We start from the raw sequence: 24,080 nt of genomic DNA on the forward strand, positions 1-24,080 counted from the left end.
AAGGGCTAATCGTTCAACAGTGACGCGACGGTCAGCTGGCAGAGATGCGCATGTGAAGGGAGAGGAGCGCAGAGAGGCGCAAAGCACCACGGAGCTGCTGACCGGCGGTGAGATGAACATGTGACCGCTGTGAGCTCGCTCAGTCGCTGCTACACCTGCAGGATCATATCAGCGGAGGTTTGCTCCATCATCTCTGTGATACGGCTGAGAGGAGGATGGACCCCACGGAGCAAGGTGCCCAGATAGAGCCGCTGCTGAGAACGGTAAAGAGCCCTAAACTCTTTGGAAACAATATCTCATATCTCTTTTATCCTGAACAGCTATTGGTACAATGTAATGTAATAATAATGTAATGTAGCCTAATGTACAAAAAAAAAATTCAACTATTTAATCAGAAGGCAGATACTAAATATTTAATTCAACATGTTTCCACATGAAACCTGTGGAGCTTCCAGCAGGTGCAGCTCATCTGCAGAGCTCTACTCACCTGTAGAAAGGGAAGCGGTCTCTCCAGATATATGATATTGCATTACTGAAAAAAAGAAAAAAATCTACATTTTTTTTTAGTAAACCAACATGAGACTTAATCTGGACAGGATGTAAAGGTTACTTTATGAATTGAAACAGACATCATGAGGAGGCTTATGTGTTAGGATTCTGTTTTACAATATAACGTGACTGTAAGAATGATTAAAGGAAGTCAAATTACTTTGTGTTTTATGATTTTATATATGCCGAATCTGTGTTTGGACAGATGTCAGATTATTATGGTGAATTCATGCAGAAGTGCCCTGATGTTATCTGATACAATTGTGAAATGATTAAGTTTATGTAAAATAAAAGTGGTGTGATACTGTTCTATATGAAGCTTTACAAATGTATGCGTAGGCAGCTAGCATACACAAACATTATTATAAAAACAAACTCTACAAGTATTTTTCAAGGAAATCCTATTGATATAAAATAAGTCTCACTCTGGGGATGTTCTTAGAGATGCGTGGTGGGCCCCATTGGTCCTTGCTGACCACTCAGGAGGAGATTTGTTGTTATTATCCTTATGCTGTTTACAACAAAACAGATTTTCCCCATTTAGCTGAAGGTTTTAGACTGACTGAGCTTCTTTACTCCGGTAGTACTTTAGGTAGAATGTGGCTTTAGTTTTAGAGTGTTAAGCTTTATCTGATTCTGGTTAGGGTTAGGGTTAGCCTACAACAAACGTCTAAATGGAAAAGTGTCCTGAGTAGATTTTAGCAATGATAAAAACACTTATTTCCAAAAGGTTAAAACAAATCTGTGGCTTTCCAGTTGAGTGCAGAAGTTTAGGTCACGACCAACGACCATGTATTTTTCTGCTTTTACAGCAAGACTATGAGGATAAAAGTTGAAAAGAAATGTGTTACATTGAGGTAACTGATTTTTTCTTGGACCTAATTGTGAAGAGTGCAAGTTGAAGACAGACTCACAGGTGGAGCTTAGGAACTGCAGGGCCCACGTTGATTTGACGCAAAGTGAAAAGTTTAAGTATAACTTTACTGTGGATACATCAAGAGGAAAGAGAGGAGGGATGTATAATGAAAGTTTCGTCTTTAATGAGATGCTGCCGGCCAGCCACAATGACGCCGCCACTATAATCTCATGGTGAGAAACTGGTGGCTCTGTCGATAGATGCTCAATCAGAAATTACAGTTGTTTGGCACAACAGAAGGGGATCAGTTTCTAACGTGGTCTGCAGCACGGCAGCGGGAGTTTGCACTGCAGAGCTCAGCTTATAGACTGTGTAGCACTCTGTCTTAACTGATTATAAAGCAGAGGACACAGAGGAAGAGCTCATGGATTCGGACAACTTGGAAGCTCCTTGGCTCTGTAAATATAAGGTAGGAAAGAAAAAAACCCTCTTTGATGAAAGAAATATTCAAATCGTTGTGTGGTTAGGGTAGGAGGTCTTTCACAGTATGACATTTGGGATAGTTTGTGGAAACGGAACTCTCTCTCTCCGAGTGTCCCAAATGAGCGTAAAATCCTGGCAAAAGTAGAAAACAGCTTTCTCCAGCTGAACTACTGATCCATATTGCAGTATTGAGATGGATTCAGACACTAATTCTGCCAAAAATAAGTGCTCAGATCTGTTAAACACCTTTAATAACATAAAAAAATAAGGAATATCAGTACTAATGTGTGCTCTTACAGGATGTTGACATTTAAAGCATTAACATTTAAGGATTACAGTGTATTTTGTGACTCACGAAAGCCTGTGCAGTTAATGATATTGCTGCCACCAATGCCTCCAAAAATTGCAACAGCCATCTGTAGGGATCAGATCCAAGTATGTGCAACATCCTGTGATATCAATTCAGCTTTGAAGTTTGCCAGCCTTTTAACATGCTTTTGCTCATAAATGGATGATTACTGGACTGCTTAAAAAGTGCTGGGGAGAGGGAGGGTGTCGTTTTTTGCCTGTTGGTGACAGGACCTCTACTTGAACTCTTCTGTGGATTTCTCTATTTCTTCAGTACCTACTTGGGCTAAAGAACCAATTGTACTGATCTGATCTTGTTTGAATCAACTTATGACACAATGACCTGAAACAATTCAAAAAAGATATGATAGGTATGGATATTCTCTTTAAGGTACATTTCACTTATTTAATCATCTATTTAGCATAACATTAGATTCCATTAAACCAAAAAGGGATCTTCTTTATTGCATGGATTGTGCTACCTTAAAGTATACAGTACGTCACATACATGATACAGAAATAAGGTGATATGCATCAATGTTTTTTTTTATGGGGTAAACATATGAAAATGGAGGGTATATGCAGAGTTTGGTTGGTTGAGTTTGAAAGAGAAAACAGTTCATGAACTTTAAAAAGATGAAGTCACTGAAGGCATTTTGTGTCAAGGTTTAGTGCACATTGACTTCTGTTATGAATTATGCTAAGTGAGCATGGTGGTCTGTCTAATGGTGTTCTAGCATCAAATACAGACAGTTTTAATCTGTCCAGGGATGTTGATCCATGCCCTCTGGATTTGTAGACAGATTATCAACTGCAATTTTGAGCCCATGTGGCAATGCAGCTGTGAACAGCTGTGACCTTTATTATTATAATGCCTTGATGTTCAACTAGTCAAAATGGCCCATGAAAAAGCTGATGTCAAGCAAACTTTCTGGATTAAAATTACCTACCCTAATAAGTGCTTCAAATCACTATGTAAGAGACAGGATATATTCTACAGTGCTCTATTGTTCTATGTTTATTTTTGCATCCTCAATCCCAGCTGTTGCTGAATGGATAAAGAGGAAATGACAGAATCATCACTTATTTTACTCATAAATCCATGCCAGTGATCAACCAATCAACATCAACCGTTATCTCAAATGTTAAGCAAACATTGTAGTAAATTACATTATATTACATTACATTACATTACATTGCATTTAGCTGACGCTTTTATCGAAAGCGACTTACAATAAGTGCGTTCGACCAACAAAATACAAACTTGAAGAAAACAGAATCATATAAGTACATCAGGTTTCATAGAGCCAAACATTTCAAGTGCTACTCAACTGGCTTTAGATAAGCCAGTCCTTTATTAGTATAAAAGTGCTTCGTTAATAGTTATATCGCTCGAAGTGGAGTCGAAAGAGATGAGTTTTCAGTTTGCGCCGGAAGATGTGCAAGCTATCTGCCGTCCTGATGTCAATGGGGAGCTCATTCCACCATCCTGGAGCCAGGACAGCAAACCCACGTGTTTTCGCCGATGGGAACTTGGGTCCCCCTCGCAGCGAGGGCGCAACGAGTCGTTTGGCTGATGCAGAGCGTAGTGCACGCGCTGGGGTGTACGGTTTAACCATGTCCTGGATGTACGAAGGGCCAGATCCATTCGCAGCATGGTAAGCAAGTACCAGTGTCTTGAAGTGGATTCTAGCAGTTACCGGAAGCCAGTGAAGGGAGCGGAGGAGCGGAGTGGTGTGGGAAAATTTAGGAAGGTTGAAGACCAGACGAGCCGCTGCATTCTGGATGAGCTGCAGAGGTCGGATGGCACATGCAGGTAGACCAGCCAGGAGGGAGTTGCAGTAGTCTAGGCGTGAGATGACGAGAGCCTGGACCAGAACCTGAGTCGCTTTCTGTGTCAGCTGGGGACGTATCTTCCTGATGTTGTAAAGCGTGTATCTGCAGCAACGGGTTGTAGCAGCGATGTTTGCAGTGAAGGACAGGTTGTTATCTAGGGTCACACCCAGATTCCTTGCAGTCTGAGTCGGGGAAACAACTGAGGTGCCGATGTTGATTGTTAGGTCAAGAGTGGGACAATCTTTTCCCGGAAGGAAGAGCAGCTTAGTCTTGTCAAGGTTGAGCTTGAGGTGATGAGCAGACATCCACTGAGAGATGTCAGCTAGACAAGCAGAGATGCGTGTGACGACCTGGGTCTCTGAGCGGGGAAAGGACAAAATTAATTGGGTGTCGTCAGCGTAGCAGTGGTATGAAAAACCATGCGGGCTAATGACTGATCCGAGCGAGTTTGTGTACAGGGAGAAGAGGAGGGGACCAAGAACAGAGCCCTGAGGGACCCCTGTAGTTAATTGACAAGGGTCGGACTCAGACCCTCTCCAAGTCACCCTGTAGGTACGGTCTTTCAGGTATGAGGTGAGGAGGGAAAGTGCAGAGCCTGAAACTCCAAGTTTTTGGAGAGTGCGAAGGAGGATCTGATGATTCACTGTGTCGAATGCAGCAGACAGGTCCAACAGGATGATGACAGAGGAGAGGGATGCAGTTTTGGCAGTGTGCAGTTCCTCCGTGACAGCAATGAGAGCAGTTTCTGTGGAGTGACCTGCCTTGAAACCAGACTGGTGCGGATCCAGAAGGTTGTTCTGATTGAGATAACAGGAGAGTTGTTTAAAGACAGCGCGTTCAAGTGATTTAGACAGGAACGGGAGGAGAGAGACAGGCCTGTAATTTATAACATCAGACGGGTTGAGAGTGGGTTTCTTTAGGAGAGGGTTTACTCTTGCCTCCTTGAGACTGTTTGGAAAGTGACCAGAAGTTAGAGAAGTGTTGATGAAATGGGTGAGAAACGGTAGAATATCAGGAGCGATAGTCTGAAGGAGGTTTGAAGGGATAGGGTCCAGAGGACAGGTGGTAGGGCGGGCAGAGGTAATGAGGGTAAGAACCTCACTTGGAGAGAGAGGGGAAAAGGAGGTTAGTGTGTTGGTGGAAGGAGGGTCTGGTGACCCAGCGATGAGTAAAGGTGAGTCAGAAAAAGAAGAGCGAATATCATCAACCTTTTTTTCAAAGTGGGTAACAAAGTCGCTTGACAGAAGTGAGGAGGGGGGAGGGGCTTTTGGAGGGTCCAAGAGGGTGGAGAAGATGGAAAATAGTTTTTTAGGATTGGAATAGGAAGATTGGATCTTATCTTGAAAGAAAGTGCTTTTTGCCTGAGAGATCGAAGCAGAGAAAGAGGAGAGGAGAGCCTGATAGGTTAGGAGGTCGTCACGGTGTTTGGATTTCCACAGTTTCCGCTCTGCTGCCCTAAGGACGGTTCTATTAGCACGCAGTGCATCATTTAGCCAGGGAGCAGGAGGGGACTGACGAGCCTGCCGAGATGTGAGAGGACAGAGAGAGTCCAGAGTGGATGAGAGAGTAGAGAGGAGAGTTTCTGCAGCAGAGTTTGGAGGCAGGAGTTGGAACGAGTCAGAGGAAGGGAGGGCTGAGAGCACCGATGAGGCAAAGGTAGAGGGGGAGAGGGAGCGAAGGTTACGGCGGACAAGTGCAGGATGAGAAGAGATTAGTTTGTTATGTTTGGAAAGGGGTAGAGAGAATGAAATGAAGAAGTGATCGGATGTGTGGAGCGGGTTTACAGAGAGGTTAGAAGTAGCGCAGTTCCTTGAGAATATGAGATCAAGGACATTGCCAGCTTTATGAGTCGTTGGGGACGGAGACAGTGAGAAAGCAAAGGCGGTTAACAGAGATGTTAGTTCGTCTATCTTCCCTGTCTGGAGGTTGAAGTCTCCGAGAAGTACAGCGGGAGGGCCAGTTTCAGGGATGTGTGAGAGGAGATTATCTAATTCCTCCAAGAAGTCCCCCAAGGCGCCTGGTGGACGGTAGAGAACAACAATGTTTAACTGTATAGGATGGGTTACTGTGACGGTATGGAATTCAAAGGTGGAAGGAGTGAAGTTAGGTAGTTTGAAGAGGGAAAAGCTCCATTTGGGAGAGAGCAGGAGACCAGTGCCACCTCCTCTGCCAGTTGGTCTGGGTGTATGGGAGAAGGAATATGCAGTGGAGAGAGCTGCTGGGGTGGATGTGTTGGATGGAGTAATCCAGGTCTCAGTGAGAGCAAGGAAATCCAGAGACTGCAGGGAGGCGTAGCCAGAAATGAAGTCAGCCTTAGGAACAGCTGACTGGCAATTCCACAGGCCACCTGAAACTAGATGTTGGATCTCAGTGGAGCATGTGGGATAGACGAGAGCAGGCCGGTTATATCGATTACGAGATACACGGGGCCAGTGATAATTGCGAGAAGACACATGAACAGGAATGGAGAAAATACACATGATTATAGCATGAGGGGCTAAACAACCAAATAAAATAAAACACCAGCGATACTTAGCTCAATCAAAGTAGGATTTGCCTCCTCTTTGCCTCCCTCGTGACTCCCGCAGGACTCTAATGTCTTTGCCAGTCTTACTCCCGCAGGACTCCTTTGTCTTTGTCAGTCTTAGCCTGTCTGACGCTGAAGCTGACTCTCCAGGAAAGTGCTACCTAAAATGGACACCTGATTGCTGAGTTCTCACAGCTGTGGGGCAACGTCCCTTTAATTAGTTAACTCTGCAGCTGGTGGCCTTCAAAAGGAAATCTACACAATGTTACTCACACAATTCTAGAAGTCTCCAGTAGCTTTCTTGTCAAAATCGAGTTGCACACTGAATGAACATTTAATGAATGCTAGCAGGTTTATCAGTCCTTTACTCTAATTGAAAAACTACAGGATCCTCATTGGGATTGGTAAAGACCATAAAGACATAAATGCAAAAATAACGTAATTGATCCCTTAACTTAATCAAGCCCCACTAGCACAAGACACAAACACGTGTCCAACTCCACTACATAAAAGTGCATTTGAGCTTGCTAACATGCTAACACTATCATGCTAGTGTTTGTAAAAGGCGTTCAGGGAAATTAATAACTCACGCGTAAGGTTAGGCGTTTATTAACCAGATGTACACTTGCCAAACCGACCAGTTAGTCTATTTTCATGTTCTGTCCTGTAAAACAAAACTATAGGTTACTTACGTAACCCCAGTTCTCAGAGTAACATGAAGTGAGATGTCTCACTATGGGATGCGCCTCAACGCGTATGCAAACAGAAGCATCAATCTCATTACGCCAATCCTGATTGGCTGGTGATCTTGACGTCAACGTCAGGGAATCCACCCACCCTTTAAGTAGCTTGCACTACGACACAGCGTCATTCAAAATAAGCACCTCTTCTCGCTTCGCCTTAGCAAGAAGGGCCGTCTGGTGAGATATCTCACTTTATGTTACTCTGAGAACTGGGGTTACGTAAGTAACCTATAGTTCTCATTCATAACACTCCGGTCGATGTCTCACTATGGGATATTGAAACTCCCGTATTGCTAGACATGCTTATCTCGAAAATCACCAAAACAACCAGAACAGGTAGAACTCTGTCTCAACACGGGACCCAGCACTGCACGGGCCACACTTGGAGCAGAGACATCTAGCCTGTAAAAGCGGACAAAAGTGAGCGGCAAGGACCAGCTCGCTGCTGCACAAATGTCTTGGATGGAAACACCCTTGAACAAAGCCCAGGATGTAGCCAGTCCACGAGTAGAATGAGCACGCCTGACTCGTATAAGCCAGAGCAATCGCTTCCACAATCCAGTGGGAGAGCCGTTGCCTGGTAACGGGCTTGCCCTTCTGAGGGTTAGCCCAGGATATAAAGAGTTGGTCATTACAACGAAACTCTTTTGACCTGTCCATATAGATGCGTAAAGCCCGAACTGGACACAGCAAATTCGGCCGCTGTTCCTCAGAGGAACACAGCGGCGGAGGAAATGCCACAATGTCAATGGGGGTACATGAGCCAACCACCTTAGGTATAAAGGCAGGGTTGGGCTTCAGCAACACTCTCGTTTGCCCCGGGGCAAACTGAGTGCATGAAGGATGTACAGAGAGCGCATGAATGTCACTGACTCGCTTGGCAGATGCCAGAGCCAGTAACAGCACTGTCTTCAGTGACAGGTGTTTCATGTCAGCTTCTTCCAGGGGTTCAAATGGAGGTCGAGTGAGCCCATCTAAAACCACTGCCAAGTCCCATAAGGGCACTAGTGACCTGGAAACAGGGAGGAGCCTGCGAGCCCCTTTCATGGAACGGCAGACCAAAGGATGTTGGCTAGCCATCTTTCCCTCAAAGCCCACATGGCATGCAGCAATAGCAGCCAGGTACACTTTGATCGTAGAGAAAGCTCTGTGTTTATCAATCAGGTCCTGTAGAAATGATAAAATCACCCCGACAGGACATTGAAAAGAGATATGTCCTTTTTGAAGGCACCACTCCTCAAACACCCTCCACTTACAGTCATAGAGAGACCTGGTGGAGGAAGCTCTTGCACTCTGAATGGTGTTTATCACCTTCTGAGGGAGCCCCACTGTATTCAGCTTGTACCACTCACGGGCCAGGCCCATAGTGCCAAGCGCTCTGGGTGTGGGTGAAAGATCGTCCCCCCCGCCTGAGACAGTATGTCCCTGCGTAGCGGGAGCTGCCACGGCTGCCCGCACAGCAGCTGATATATCTCTGCCAGCCAGTACATTGCAGGCCAGTGCGGAACTAGTGTGTGGCGTTGTTCCCTCACTCTGGCCAGAGTTGGGGGTATCAGAGCCAGGGGTGGGAACGCGTACAGAAGGACCGGAGGCCAAACGTGCGCGAGCACATCCACGCCTAACGGTGCGTTTAAATCACGCATTGAAAAGAACAGCTGACAATGAGCATTTTCTTGTGATGCGAACAGATCTACCGCGGCTCGGCCGTAACGCACCCACAGCTGACTCACAATCATTGGATGTAGAGTCCAGTCTGCATATAGTGGACAGCAGATCTGCCCCGAGGTTCATCACTCCTGGTACGTGCGTCGCTCTCAGAGAGAGGAGACGTCCGCAGCTCCATAAGATCAGTTTGCGTGCCAGCATGTGTAACTGGAGAGAACGCAAACCCCCTTGGCGGTTTATATACAATATTGTGGTCGTGTTTTCTGTCCTCACGAGGACATGATGTAATCTGAGAAAAGGCAGAAAGCGTTTCAGGGTGAGGAACACCGCTAAAAGCTCCAGATAATTTATGTGTGACCGTTGGAGGTCTCCAGAGACCCCTCACAGGTCGACCTTCATATATACCCCCCCAGCGCGTCAGACATGCGTCTGTGGTGACCACCTTCCGCGATAGGACAGCACCCATAGGCACGCCCCGTACTAGAAAAGTCGGGTGTAGCCAGTGGCGCAGTGCCATTACGCATTTCATAGTGACCATCACTTTCCGCGCGCCATGACGCGCGGGGTCCAATCTGAGGGCAGCTACCCAGCGCTGAAACTCCCTCATGTGTAAGCGTCCCAGTCGTACCACCAGATTGGCTGACGCCATGAGCCCCAGCAACCGCAGACATGACCTGAAGAGAACATATTTGCGTGGCTGGAAATGAGCGAGGCAAGCCCTGAAGGCTTTCACTCTCTCTGCTGACAAGCGGGCTGTAAAGGGCACCGAATTCAGGCGTAGGCCCAGGAAGAGTACAGTCTGGGCTGGAGACAACATGCTCTTTTCTGTGTTTATTACGAAACCCAGGTCGAGCAGGTGTTTTACGAGGACATTCGTCTGCGTAACAGCCTCCTGCTCCGACTGTGCGAGAAGGAGCCAATCGTCCAGATAAGTTGCCAGTCGAATACCCTGTTGTCTTAACGGGGCTATCGCGGCTTCCGTACATCGTACAAACACTTGCGGGCTGAGAGACAGACCGAAGGGAAGTACTCTGTACTCGTAACAGACACCCTAAAAGGCGAACCTCAGATATTTCCTGTGTGGGCAGGGTCGGCTCTAGAACAAATCAAATGGGGGGGAAATCATTTACCAAGGGGGGGCACACACTGCCGTCAACAACCAACACACAAACACCAACGCAACTTCAATTAAAAAAAACATGCTGTAAAGTCTATTGTCTTTCACACACATTGCAGGAGTGTAGTGCTATTTTATAGCGCATCTATGACTTGTGCAGACATGCACGGTTGTGGCACAACCACCAAAACAGAAACATATGGACATAGGCCACCATATAAAAAGTGTGCAAATGTATTTAGTATCCTATCCATGTGAACATGTTTTAGGTGGGTGTGGACCTAACCTCCTCTAGGAGGGTCCGGGGGCATGCTCCCCGGGGAAGATTTTTTTTAAAATATTGAAGTTAAAAGCATCAATCTGGTGCACTTTGAGAGCAACATGAAGAGATCTATGGATACATCTCTCAACATCCATATGAAACAGAACTGTACACAGATTTACTTTTTCTTTATGGATATTTTACAAATCACTCCCCTTTTAAACTGTATTCTTGTGTTACTGTCCTATAGTATTTCATACCCGTTTTTCATTTATTCTCTTATTCTTTAATAACTATAATGATCATATAAAGGTAGCCTATTCCTCGCAAATACTTGTTTACATAAATGGTGACCAAACCGTTTGAGACCCACTGAGATAAGTTAACCTACACTAAAGTTAACTATCTAAACACTGAGAGAGTCATTACCTCACTGAGCTGACGTTATAAGATCCTCTCAGTCTGACAGGAGAGGACTCTCCTCCACCTTGGTGTAGAAACAGCCCTTTATCCGTTAGCATAGCTAGCTAACCAGATGCTAACAACAACATTCCACGTTACCGCTCGCGCACTGACAAAATGCGCTCGTGCCACACACAGAGAGCCGAGCTTGAATGAAACACAGAGACCCATGTACTTGTACTGTACTGTATATCATATTATGTTCGATGCCTTTACTGTATAATCAGTATAACAGATGGACAGATCGCCACTGGGCTCTCATCTAAACACACAGCCACGTAATGATAACAAAACAAAGGTCGGGGGTCATTGGTCAAGCAACACACCAATCAGAGAGCAGCAGTGAGCACACCTCAGGCTGTGTTTCTGTTTCATATTTGTATTCTTTATTTCTGATGTATTTCACACAAAAAACTTTTAGTGGAAATGTTTTAACTTATATGATTAAAAAAAAAACGGCAAAGTGGCAATAAGGCTTGCCCACCCTGCGTTGGGGGGGCACAGTGACTCATTTGGGGGGGGGGCATGGCCCGCGAATGACCCCCCATGACGCCGACCCTGTGTGTGGGTAATATACTGGGATGTGGAAATACGCATCTTTTAGGTCGACTGATGTGAACCAGTCGTTTTGGCGCACGAGACGCAACAGAGATGTGTGAGTGAGCATTCTGAATTTGTATCTTTTGAGATATTTGTTCAGAGCTCTCAAATATAGTATAGGCCGAATTCCGTTCCCTCCCCGTTTGGGAACGAGGAAATACTTGGAATAAAAGCCGCTCTGACTCTGTTCGGCGGGTATTATCGATATAGCCTTCTTTTCTAGTAGCGATAAAATCTCTTGCTCTAGAATATGGGCCGACTCTCCCCGGGCCTGTGAATACAGAATGCCCGAGAAGTGAGGGGGGGTGACAGCGAATTGGAGCCTGTAGCCCCGTGTTACTGTCTTGAATACCCAAGCAGAATCTGTGAGCATCCTCCACTTTTCGCTTCTCAAAGTGAGCGGAGATGTCACAGCTCTGTCGTCTGCCCTCAATGTCTCTATTTGTTGTGTTATGGGGCCCTCTAGTGTCTGAACACGGTGGTACCCCAGGTTGACAACCCCGGTCGACACTGCGCATGCGCGTGGCGGTGGTGCCTTCACAATCCCGTCTATTGTCCGCCTTTTGAGAGAGGCCGTAGCGGCTCTCAAAAGAGGGGCAGACGACAGACTGTTTATTGTTTTTCTTTTCATTTTTATTGACTGCGCCCTTGGCTTCAAGCCTGGAAAGGACAGTGGAAAAATGATTTATTTTGAAACAACAATGATGACATGTGTTTGTGTGAGTTAAACAGGCAGCGGAACTTGCTGTCTTCGATGTTAAGTCCATTTCCCTGATGGCGCAAACTTGAGGATGATGTTCTGGCATCACTCGAGGCGGCGGGAAGATGGGGGCATGGTGGCAGCCCGAAAACACATGAGCATCCAACACTGGAATGTGCTCTGGAGCTGGGGAACAGGGAACTTCCAGCTCCTTCATCGAGGAGGCTGTCAGGCCGCCCGCTTCTTCTTCCTCGCCTGGTGGCTGAAAACCTGGGTCGGCTGCGCCTGAGCGGCAGCTGCCGGAACCGGAGATTTTCTTGGCCAGCTCCCTCTTGCCTCGTGTCTGGGCTGGGGACCCGGGACGCGCTGCAGTCTCTGCTGCTTCGGTATTTTGAACCGGGCAGGACGTGAGACAGCTTGAGTGAAGGCCTGCCGCGGGACCATTGGAGGTGGCGGCTGGACCCTTCGGGGGAGACAGAGCTGGAGACAGGCGCGCCGGATTCATTTTAGATGTGGGGGGGCCAAAAAAAGTGCGTGTGTATGGCCCAATCCCAAACCACGCCCTACACCCTACCCCTACACACTCCCCCTCCGTGACGGAGTGAACTCCGTGGAGTGACACATTAAGCTCCCTCCTGTCAGATGGAGGGAGTAAATACAGCGGCAAGCTTTGGGACGGCCTCCCCTCTCTCCGGCAGAAACAGGAAATGCCGTAACTGTATTTAGGCCTAACAACAGTTTCAAATCAGCATCTCTTTGACAAAAAATGTAAATTAATAACTCAAATACAACTCCAAACATCTTTAATTGTGTTACTTTTTTGTAAAGCTATTTTAGTTTTAAACCTGATGTTTATAGTTTCTTAGTTTTTGCAACAGTCTGTAAATATACACAACTTTATAATAAAATGTACACAATTACCTTTTTCTAGACTAAACACAGGTAACATCCTAAATAAAATAAAAATGTGGTTATCATGAGGTTGCTAACATCGCAATTTATCACTATCGTTTAGTGGTTTTGCAAAGAATTAACCACTCTCTGTTTTTGTACCATTCTGCGTTATTTGAAGTAGCATACCTTCTCTTTGCTCAAATAATCTACTAGCGGTCTCCTTTTTTCCGATAGTTAGCTGTACAGCTTTACCCCATACTTGCCAACCCTCCCGATTTTCGCGGGAGACTCCCGATTTCACTGGCCTCTCCCGGTTTCCTCCCAGGGTCATATTTCTCCCGCATTTCTCCCGATTTCTGACAAAATCAGATTGGACTGTTTCCACTCGGACTTTAATACAGCTACACCATTGTTTGGTTTCTATGGTAGCGCGTCTCTTTAGCAGCGCACGCAACTGAAAGTCTGAGAGGGTGGGGAAAATAGTCACAGAAAACAGAACAAGAATTGACAACTCTGCTCACTCCTGTCCTTCACATATGCTCCATAAAGGATGGTGCTACAGGCCGCAAGGCAGTGCCCTTACAACTACAATAAGCATGTTAATGTTAATCCAGCTCCGGCGATCCACTAGCACCCCTCCCCCGCGGTGGTTTTGAAATGCTCCCGATTTCTGAGGTCTCCAGGTTGGCAAGTATGCTTTACCCGCCTCAATGTCCCGACAACAAACCTCCATGCAGTCGGAACCAGCCTGTTTCGGTTCAACAACGGCGGCGGCGGTTTTGACAGTTTCTGCGGCCGCAGAGCTGCTGCTTACGACGCTGAAGTTGGCTTCCGATTCAGAGCATCCGATTCGGCAGTTAAGGGGAAAGTTAAGGGACATTTAATTGACAGCGCTGAGCGAACAATCCTCCGTGTTTGAACCTCTTAAATCGCTGCATAGCCGATTTATTTGGACTGGATTATCCCAGAGACTCTAAAGATTCTTTATAACACGGTTTGAGATTTGTGAAACCTTAATTCTATTTGTGAAAATTAAAAAAAGGCAGCAGACAACGTCGTTCATCTGGCTTCGCTGTTTGAAGAAGGTCCAGGCTCCGGAGATGTGGATGTCAGGGATGTGACCTTCCAGTTGTTAAATTTAAGTTTAGATTGACTGTATTTAGTTTTCTTCTGCGCTGGTTCTTCTGACATGTTTGCAAGTGTATATATTCTTTCTATCTCTAGGTTAACGGCTGACACACACAGAACAACATAACAAATAAAGTAAACAACGTAACAAATAAACAAATCTAAGCTTTTTTATTGGTTGTAATTTACATGGATACATTAGAATGGTGTAACAATGTCCTATTTTATTGGGTTAAAATGTAGGCCAACATATTCTTCCTGTTATGTCTGCCTGCTTTATTTTACCTAATGCAAAGTGACCTGCTCCATCGAAATCAGTCGCATTGACCCGAAGACACATTTTGATTCCTAGCTTTCTAATGATATCAGGATTGTTTTTGTAGGCTACTCCAAATATTAAGCAAAATATGTCACATTATATAATGACTGTTACAGAGTCATCATTTTGAGAAAAAGGCCTTTAAAGTGTCCTCTTCTCTGGATCGATCTGATTGATTACGAGAAACACCGGCTGTTGTTATGCCTGTTGTGACGTTAAGTTACTCCGTTCTCCGCTTGTAATTATGCCGTTACAAGCTTCGAACCTGTATTTATCATCTGAATTTGCTGAAACAAGTATAATATTCTGAAAGCCAAGACTTTGTTTATTTGAAATCAGATGAAAACAAACTGTAACGGACCCTGTCGTGTTATCTATGATTATATGCCATACATTCATAATGTCAGCGGAGGGAGGGGAAGCGGCGCTGTGGAAAAGCAGAGTGGCCAGTGAGAGGCGAGCTGAGGTCGTCCCTTTACAAGCTTAAAAAATGCGTGTAGCTACTGAGATTGAATATATATATAACAATAACAAATAACAAAATGTACACAGCTAGATCAGATCACGTTTTAGATGCGACTTTAGAGTAGAGGGGAATTATTGAAACGGGATTTGTACAGTTTTCCGCGGCATCTGCGAAAATGTGGGGCAGGGCTGAAAAGTGGGGGGGCCAATGGCCCCCCCCCTTCCGGCGCCCTTGGCTGGAGAGTCTTGTCTCCCTTCCTTTTTGACTGGCATCTCAGCTGCATTGAAGCTAGAGCGGAGCCAAATATGCCCTCGGGAACAATAGGCATGTCCAGAACATCCTCTTTTTCCCGGTCTGGAAGGTTCGTCAGGTTGAGCCACCTGGCTCTCTCCTGTACCACCATTATTCCCAGTGCTTTGCCCGTGGCTTGGACTGCACAGCGCTGCACACGGAGGCAAATGTCCGTGATCGCTGCGATCTCGTCCCACACGGCAGGCTCAGGTTTGCTCGACATGTCTTCGCAGAGCTCCGCCTGGTAGGCGGTCAGCAGCAAGGAGACGTTGAGTGCCCTGGCAGACAAAGCTGCGGCTTTATAGGCCCGTTCGGTCATCGCTGACTGGAACCGGTCTGCCTTTGCCGGTAGCATGGGGTTCCTGCTCGGTGTCGAAGCCAGCCTCGGTTGGAGGTGGGCTGCCACCAGCGGTTCCATGGGCGGCATGCGGAGCAGGCCGAGCCTCTCCATACCGTCACAGTCCCGGGAGGAGGCACCCTGGATTGGGGCCTTGTTGCTAAAGGGACGGTCTCTCCACGAGACCGACACCTCGTCCAGCATCTCCGGAAAGACTGGAAGGAGCTGCGTCTTCGTCCTCGCTGCTTGGGGCAAGTTCTTCCCCTCGTAGCGAGATCTGGAGGTCTCCTTGGCCACTTCAGGCCATGGGATGTCCAGCCTGGACGCAGCACGTTGACACACGGCCTGCAAGTCCATGCTTAGGACGGGCGAAGCTGGTGTGCTCTCGCCCGGGGGAGCGGACATCGCTCCCGGCTTTGCAGCCTGAGCCGATGAAACGAAGATGTCATCCTCATCCGAGTCAGACAGGAGGAACTCAGAGGTATCCTCTTCGTCCTCCATATAGTCCAACTCCAGGACATCCTCCGCGGGTGGAACCATGGTGAGGTCCAATTGGGAGCCCCAGCTTGACACAGCGCGGGGCTCCGCTCTCGCGGCTCTTGCCGCCACCGGGTCCCAGCCTGACGGCCCGTACACACAGCAGCTTTTGGCGATTTGTCCACCGCTTCCAGCGCGTCTCCGCCCATTGACTTTGAATGGGGATGACGTCACTTTCCCTCGCTTGTTGCCGAACTGCATTGTGGGGGGGCGAGGCGAAGATTTCCAGGATGTTCAGGATTCCAAAGTTGAACAATGTTCAACTTTTGAGGCTGAGCTGGAAGCGACAGCCAATCAGATCCGTTTATGCAAATCTGACAGTTCAAGCGCTAGCCAATCAAACCGCGTGCAAGCTGGGAGAACCAGACCCGCAGTTCATTTCTATATTCCACAAAAATGGAGGAGAACTTAGTTATTGCGGTAGCAAATCACCCGGTTCTTTATGACCAGTCCCTATTTACTTACCGGGATACAAACCGGAGGAACCAGGCATGGAGGGAGGTGGCAGAGACAGTGGGTGAAACTGGTAGGTTTTCGCTTGTTTGGGGATTTTATACCCAGTTTATTCGTTGCTAGCAAGCATAGACAGTATCATTAGCCAGCATGGAATGTAGCATAAAATAGCACCATAAACATTAATCTCATAAATGTTCAAAATGTTAAAAAAATAAATGTTCATCATAGCCCTTCCTATTTGACAATAGTGTAGAAGAACCGGGTTTTTTTGCTTTGTATGTCGGGGGCGGGATATTCATGTGATATTCATGTGATTGGTTGTTGGTCGCGAAATCCCCAAGCTGTCAGACACGCCCAGCTCCAGGATTTTCAAGATTTGGTCAAAGCTGCTGTGTGGACACACCGTGAAACGGCGTGGGGCTCCGGTTCAGCGGCTGTCGCTGTTGTTGAGCCCCAGTCTGACACAGCACGGGGCTCAATCTCTGCGGCGGACGCCACCATGTCTTGATTGCCGGCCGGCGAATCAGCGGAAATGAGGGGGTCCTGTCCCGACAAGCTAGCTTGGCGTGCTAACCGTCGGCGGAGGCTCTTAATGGTGAAGCGGGTACAATGCCCGCACGAGCCGGGGTTATCAATAGCCTCCCGGGCGTGTTCCAGCCCAAGGCAGGACGAGCAGACCTGGTGTGAGTCTGTGTCTGAAATCTTAAACCCGCAGCCGCATAGCCGAGCCTCCGAGTCCCTGACTCCTCTGGTGTGAGGGAGAGAAGGGTCCATCTTCGATCGCCGGGGTGTCGGCGTGGAGTGGACACGCTAGTAACAGGTACGTTACTGAGAAAAAAATCCAACCTTGCCGTTAGTCCGAAAGGAAAAAAGGCGACGGTGTAGATTTTATTCTTTAAAGAATATTAACTGGTGTGTTAATACCTTCTTTTTTTTTTTATCTCTGTCTCCTCTGGTGTGAGAGAGAAAAGAGAACGTCCTCTTTACCGTGGTGTTGGTGTGGAGGGAAGAAAAAACTAGCAACATGTATGTTAGCTTGAAGAAAAAAATCAAACCTTACCGTTATTTCGACAGAAAGAAACGGCGAGGCAGATTACAATATTAACTGGTGTATTAATATTGCTCAATCTTCTTGCAAAGCAAAAAAAAAGTAACCGGCAAGCGCCCGTCGACCGAATGTTAGCTTTGGGTCTGTGGACCGTTAAGCTAGCCCGGTTACTGATAAGTCGAGATGTGCTCTGAAGCGAGAAGAGGTGTTTGAATGACGCTGCGTCGTAGCGCAAGCTACTTAAAGGGTGGGTGGATTCCCTGACGTTGACGTCAAGATCACCAGCCAATCAGGATTGGCGTAATGAGATTGATGCTTCTGTTTGCATACGCGTTGAGGCGCATCCCATAGTGAGACATCGAACGGAGTGTTATGAATGAGAACACCTCTGATAAAGCACACATTTCACCTTAGTGTCACTAGAAGAAGTTTGTTTTGGAGTGTGGTCGGCTCATCGTTGCTCCTTGTGGTTACTGAGAGTAAAGCAGCACCCAGTATAAATGCAGTTACCCCAAACGGTGGGTGTTATCCCCCCTCTGGCCTCAAGGGGCAGTTCTGAGATAGTTTAGTTCTCTCACAACGAGGCGAAGAAGACGAACCACTAGAGAAGGTATACACAATAAAAGTATATTTTTGTAATATAGGTTTATCGTTATATATCGAGGTTACAAAGATTTTCTCTTGTCTTTTGCAATGAACAAATCAGTCTAAATTGGGCTAATGTTTTTTTTAGCGACCATGCTATGTTAAACCAACTGCAAACTTACCTCACATCACCAAAAGGCTGTCATGCATAGCAAACCTAAAGGAAAGTTTTTCACAGTTTCAGTCACTTTTAGCGGACCAGGGTCCGGTTGTTTAGTTCACTTAAGAGGTATCGGCAGGGCCGACCCTAGACATTTTGGTGCCCTAGGCGAGATTATGATTTGGTGCCCCCCCCTCCAAGCAATACACAATAGAATATATAAAGAATAAATGAAAAATCTCTACAAAAGACCAATACACTACAAAAACAGAAACTTATTGACATAGGTAATATACATAAAGGTTTCAAATGTATTCATTGTATGAACATGTTTTAATTGGGGGGTGGATGTCACATCCTCTAGGGGGGGAAAGATTTTTTTTTTTAACATTTTTAAGTAAAATGCTTCAATCTGGTGCACTTTGAGCACATAATTACTAGAGACCTGATAGGAGGTACAACTCTAAAACACCCATATGAAAAAGATCGGTTTACATTTTAATAACCAAATAAGTATGTGAACATAACCAATAACCCACAGCCAATAACAAATAAATGTAACATATTTATTTATTTTATCCTTATTATTAATATTGTAGTTATTAAATGAAAATCACTCATCAAGTAGCTTCTCTTAAAACTTTAAGAAAAGAAAGTGCAAACGTGGACACAAATATAGCCAACGGAGCTCTTACAACTGAGGTTATTGCAAATAAATTAAGATAATGAACAACATTACACACACTATAAATCAAATGAAACAGGCAATCAGAACAACACGTCTCTGCTATGTTATTGTGTCCTTTAATTAGTCCACATCCTTAAAGTCGGACACGTCTGGACTTCCTTGCTGCAAATTCATTTATTGTATCGTCAAATGATATTTGCCCCGAAACCTTGCGATTGATGCTTATTAAAGCTAATCCATTGAGGCGTTCTTGAGCCATTGACGACCTCAGGTATGTTTTAATGAGTTTCAATTTGGAGAAGCTCCTCTCCCCAGCAGCAACTGTCACTGGAATAGTGACAGCGATCCTGAGGGCCACCCACATATTTGGATACACTTCGTTCATTTTCTTCTCCTGTAGGAAAGTCAGAAGTTCCAGGGTGGTCATGTTGGCTTTTGGCAAAGCTGGGAAATTCTGCATCTCCAGTGCAAGTTCCCTCTTATCCAGGTCTGACTGTCCACCCCAGCTCAGGGTGTTGCTGAGTGTTTCACACTGCTTTGTCAGATCTTCCTTTGGCAAGTCAGGGAAGTTGAGTAGCACCCCAAACGTTTCCTCTACTTCACCTAAGGCCTTGAATCTCTCCTGCAGTGATGCAATGGAAACATCCAACCCACAAAATTGAAAAAATAAACTTCGAGTTTCTTTAGTGCATCACTCACTTGCTCCTCCGGGGACTCATAGGAGAACTGTCTCTTGGTTGTTCTCAGCCTCTTCTGCTTGAGAACAGCTTCCACATTCATTTGGCCACAGATGTCTTTTGGCAGATGCTTGGGCAGAAGCAAATCCATTGCTTCTGTAGCTGACCAAAGAAACTTCTGTTTTTCTCAGGAGGTCAACAGCAATATACAGCTGCATTGACACTGATTGCAACATTTTGCTGACATGTTTGATGTTGGTCAGGATGTCATACCATACCACAGTGCATATTGCAAAGCGGTATGATCCAACCTCTTCAGCCAAAGATTGTGCCTCAATTTTTACAACTCCATCTGTGGCTTTATCCCTCACCTCTAGAAGTGCATCTCTGACTTCTGCAGCCTGATACCTTACAGCCTCTATGCTGTTGATCCGACTCTCCCATCTGGTATCAGACTATGATTTCAATGTGATGTTCACATGGCTTTTCTCACTGTATCACTCAGTGCTGGGCAGTCAGCAGGATCTGAGGGGACTGCAATGGTGGACTCAGATGGGCCTGGGCAGTCAGCAGGATCTGAGGGGGCTGCAATGGTGGACTCAGATGGGCCTGGGCAGTCAGCAGGATCTGAGGGGACTGCAATGGTGGACTCAGATGGGCCTGGGCAGTCAGCAGGATCTGAGGGGACTGCAATGGTGGACTCAGATGGGCCTGGGCAGTCAGCAGGATCTGAGGGGGCTGCAATGGTGGACTCACATTACTGTGCTCGTTATTCCTTCACCTGCAGGCAGGCAATCCAACATGCAAAGAAGTTATTCATGCTTCAGTTTTCATTATTTATCATAATAATAACAATAATAATAATGACAAAAAGTAGTGTATTAACGATTACACAGAGACCATAAATGTTTGGCAAAACTTACATTCTTCAGAGTGTGATGTACATGGGAGATCAGATGTTCCTTCTCCAGCAACTGGGGGCTTTTTGAGGTATTTCTCAAGTGCAGCTGGAAAATTATAGGGTAGATATTAGCACATTACAAGCAAAAACATGTATATACAGTCAGGCAAAAATAACTGCTGCAATCTGCCTCAGCTGTATGCAAGTTCACAACTGGCCTATATAAAAGTTAGGTCTGGACTTTGAATCAGGGGGTAGCAAGTTCGAGTCCCACTGCAGTCAGCATGTCGTTGTGTCCCTGGGCAAGACACTTCACCCCAAATTGCTCCTGTGGGAATTGTCCACAGTACTGAATGTATGTAAGTCGCTTTGGATAAAAGCGTCTAACAAATGACATGTAATGTAAATAATAACACATGCCCATATTGGTTGGTCAGCCTCACTTTATACAAAAGAGCAGTTATCCAGATAGCTTTCTTCTGGCTAACATTCACATTATTTCGTTACAGAAGCATATAAAACAAAGCATTGCACAATGATTAGACATTAAGAAGAGCAGAAAATAAACAAATTCTAAAATATAATAGAAAATAAACAGAAAAATAAATATATATATATATAGGCCTACACACAAGTTGACCGTGAAAATAAACTATCTGACAAATTAAACACTATTGGAGGATCAATTTACAGCTATCACAATAGAAAAGTAGTATATTATTTACAAAAAGATTATATAAGAATAATAACACGTAAATAAAAACTTTAAATCATTTGTATTTATCATTCTGTATCAGAGGCTCGCGGCTAGCATGGCATCAAAGCTGTATCATGGGCAGGCTACCTCCTTAGCTAGCTAGCTAGCTAGCTTAAAATCAAATGTCTAACGGTATACTGACTTTTTTCTTTTTTACACAAGCCGACGTACCTCTGTCTCTGACTTTCGATTCCTCCTGTTCTTTTTTCCGTTTCCTTCCCGTTGCCCCTGAAGGCTTGGACCTTTTCATAATGCTAATTGTTTGCCTTTTGCTGTTGCATCGTTGCAATCTCTGACACTTTCAGCTGGAGCTGCCGCGTCACTTTGGCTGTGAGTCGCGGCCCGTGGGTGCCAGATAAGCGACCATCCCCCCCTTTCATCACTTACAGTTACAGCGCCCATCGTACAGGGCAAATGCTAAATGTTGCCGCCGGCCCGGGGTGCAAAGGGTGTTTACTTTATTCAATTATTAATGTAAACGTATTACATCAAGGGCATACAATTAGGCAGAATACAACTTTTTTTTTTTTTTTAAATAAAAAAACTTTTTTATTATTATTATTTTTTCTCCCAGCGCAGCGCCTCTCCAGATCTGGCGCCCTAGGCGACCGCCTAGTTCGCCAGTGGGAAGGGCCGGCCCTGGGTATCGGACTGTGTTCACACCGAATCAAATGAACCGCACCAAGCGGCTAAACGCACCAGGGTTCGATTCAACCGGACTATACAAGGCAGGTGTGAACGGTCAATTACTTTGGTAGAATAATAGACTACCATATTAAAATAAACTCCTTCTTTGCACCTGCAGTCTCTCTACAACTAAGACATTGAGAGGGGGCTGCATTTTAATCCTTTTTGCTAACTAACACCCCCTTCATATCACTATACCAATACATTTGCATAGGCCTACTGTATAAATGCTTTTCCACTAGAGTACACATTTCACAGTTAATGAGTGGGTTGGAATTTCTCCTATACATACAGGAGCACAGTAGTACAGTTGCGGCCATGATTTTGCTGTTAAAACTCAGGATGCATCTGTGTAATTGTGTTGAAAAGCTCCAAGATTGAATGAATAGTATATATTTACACATTGTTTAAATGTTAAATGTTAAAACAGGGATTCAGTTTACATTCTTATCCTTGGATGAACTGGTAGGCTAAGTGACAAGAAATGATTGCTGTCGGTTTCACAAATGCACTCTTACCACTCACTCCCCCTCATCTTCTTTCACTAGTATTACATAAGCAGGCTGACTCTCACACCACAGAATGCTGCTTCTCTGTGTGAACAAGTAGATCCATGTGCTCTGAGCCATCTCCTGCTATGGCCAAGCCTGAATGTTTCATGTTATTTACTGAATTTACTGGTTATGGTTAACTGCTTATTATCTTGTGTCACATGTGAGGGGTTATCAGGACAGGACAGGTCTGTCTATAGTAAAACTTTTGTGCTAAAAAGCGGTCATTTAATATTCTCTATACTGTAATCTGACTAAAGCTCTGCCCTAAGGATTATATTTCTGTCACTGTTGTAAGTGCATATCTTTGTACTGTTTTAAAATAAATAAACATGGAGGCAAACCTCCATTATGTTACTGTCCGTATAACTTGCTGCTTACTGCAAGGAGAGTTTGTAACACACTATCAAAGCTGAAACTAATAACATGGTTTCATTTATTTGGAAGCATGAGTTTTATTTCTCTCCTCCCATTCAAAACTAAGGAAATGTATTGTTGTTCCTGCATAAGTGTGGGTGGTAAAACAGAGAGATAGATAGTGTTGAAATGAAAAACAAAACAAAAAAAACAGCCAGTTAAGGGAATACAATGTTATTTACCTAACCTTTTTATAAATGCATTCAAGCAGTGATTCACCTTTAGCTCAGGTCCCATTAACAATGTCATACAGGTCACTGCAAAGAAAGCACCTTAAACAGAAGTGCATCTTTAAAAAGCAGGTCATTTATTGTTCCTCTTTATGAAAAGCTTTCTGTTTGGACTAAGATGATACTCTTTCCTTTTCAAAATGACACATGCATTAGTTTCCTTGGCAACCGCGCTACTCGGTTGGATAATGTGTTTGTTCACCATGCCCTCGACTGTGAGGAAACACCAAGTCAACAATCATTTAGTTTCATGCTATGTTCAGGATACATTAGTAAACTTGAAGATATGTGATGTCATGCTCCAGTCCAAGCTATTATAAGATAGTGTATGACACTTGCGCTCTTAAATAATATTTATAATGTTGAATATGTGTTTGTCACTATGTGTCCAACAGAGGAATGATGACGAGGCTGTGGTGGACCGAGGAGGAACACGGTCCCAACAGGGGACCAACATCGGGCAAGAGGATCTTGAAGGTACCTGGCCTGCACTGAATGCATCTGGGATAAAAAAGCTTGAAGCAGTTAGAGGCTGCTGGAGCTCAGTCTGCCCACTCTGCCCTTAAAACAGCTGTTTTCCTCTTGACAATGGTTCACAGTAAAAAGACAAGAGCAGAGTGGGAGGTAGAAGCTGTGGGTGAGCTGAGTGTGCATCAGAAATGTAATTATTTCTGAAAAACATGGATATTCAAAGCAAGATACTTAGAGAAGGTTTTAATAACTTCAATTAGAAACCAGAAGCGTTTCCCTTCTGTATCTGCGAACATGCATGCATTAAAAAACAAAGCTATGTGTCTGTGTGT

General features: G+C 45.2%; 1 protein-coding gene across 1 annotated transcript in view; it reads left to right on the plus strand.

Annotated features, from left to right (window-relative positions):
* The window catches only part of slc4a10b (solute carrier family 4 member 10b), a 40,709-nt gene continuing 16,629 nt past the window's right edge, over nucleotides 1-24,080 (plus strand). The window contains exons 1-2 of the mRNA XM_034232335.1: nucleotides 1-263; nucleotides 23,673-23,754. Coding sequence (XP_034088226.1) covers nucleotides 216-263; nucleotides 23,673-23,754 — 130 coding nt within the window. The 5' untranslated portion in view covers nucleotides 1-215. The remainder of the gene's footprint in view (nucleotides 264-23,672; nucleotides 23,755-24,080) is intronic.

The sequence above is a fragment of the Gymnodraco acuticeps genome, unplaced genomic scaffold (assembly GCF_902827175.1).
Source record: "Gymnodraco acuticeps unplaced genomic scaffold, fGymAcu1.1, whole genome shotgun sequence".
Lineage (NCBI taxonomy): Eukaryota > Metazoa > Chordata > Actinopteri > Perciformes > Bathydraconidae > Gymnodraco > Gymnodraco acuticeps.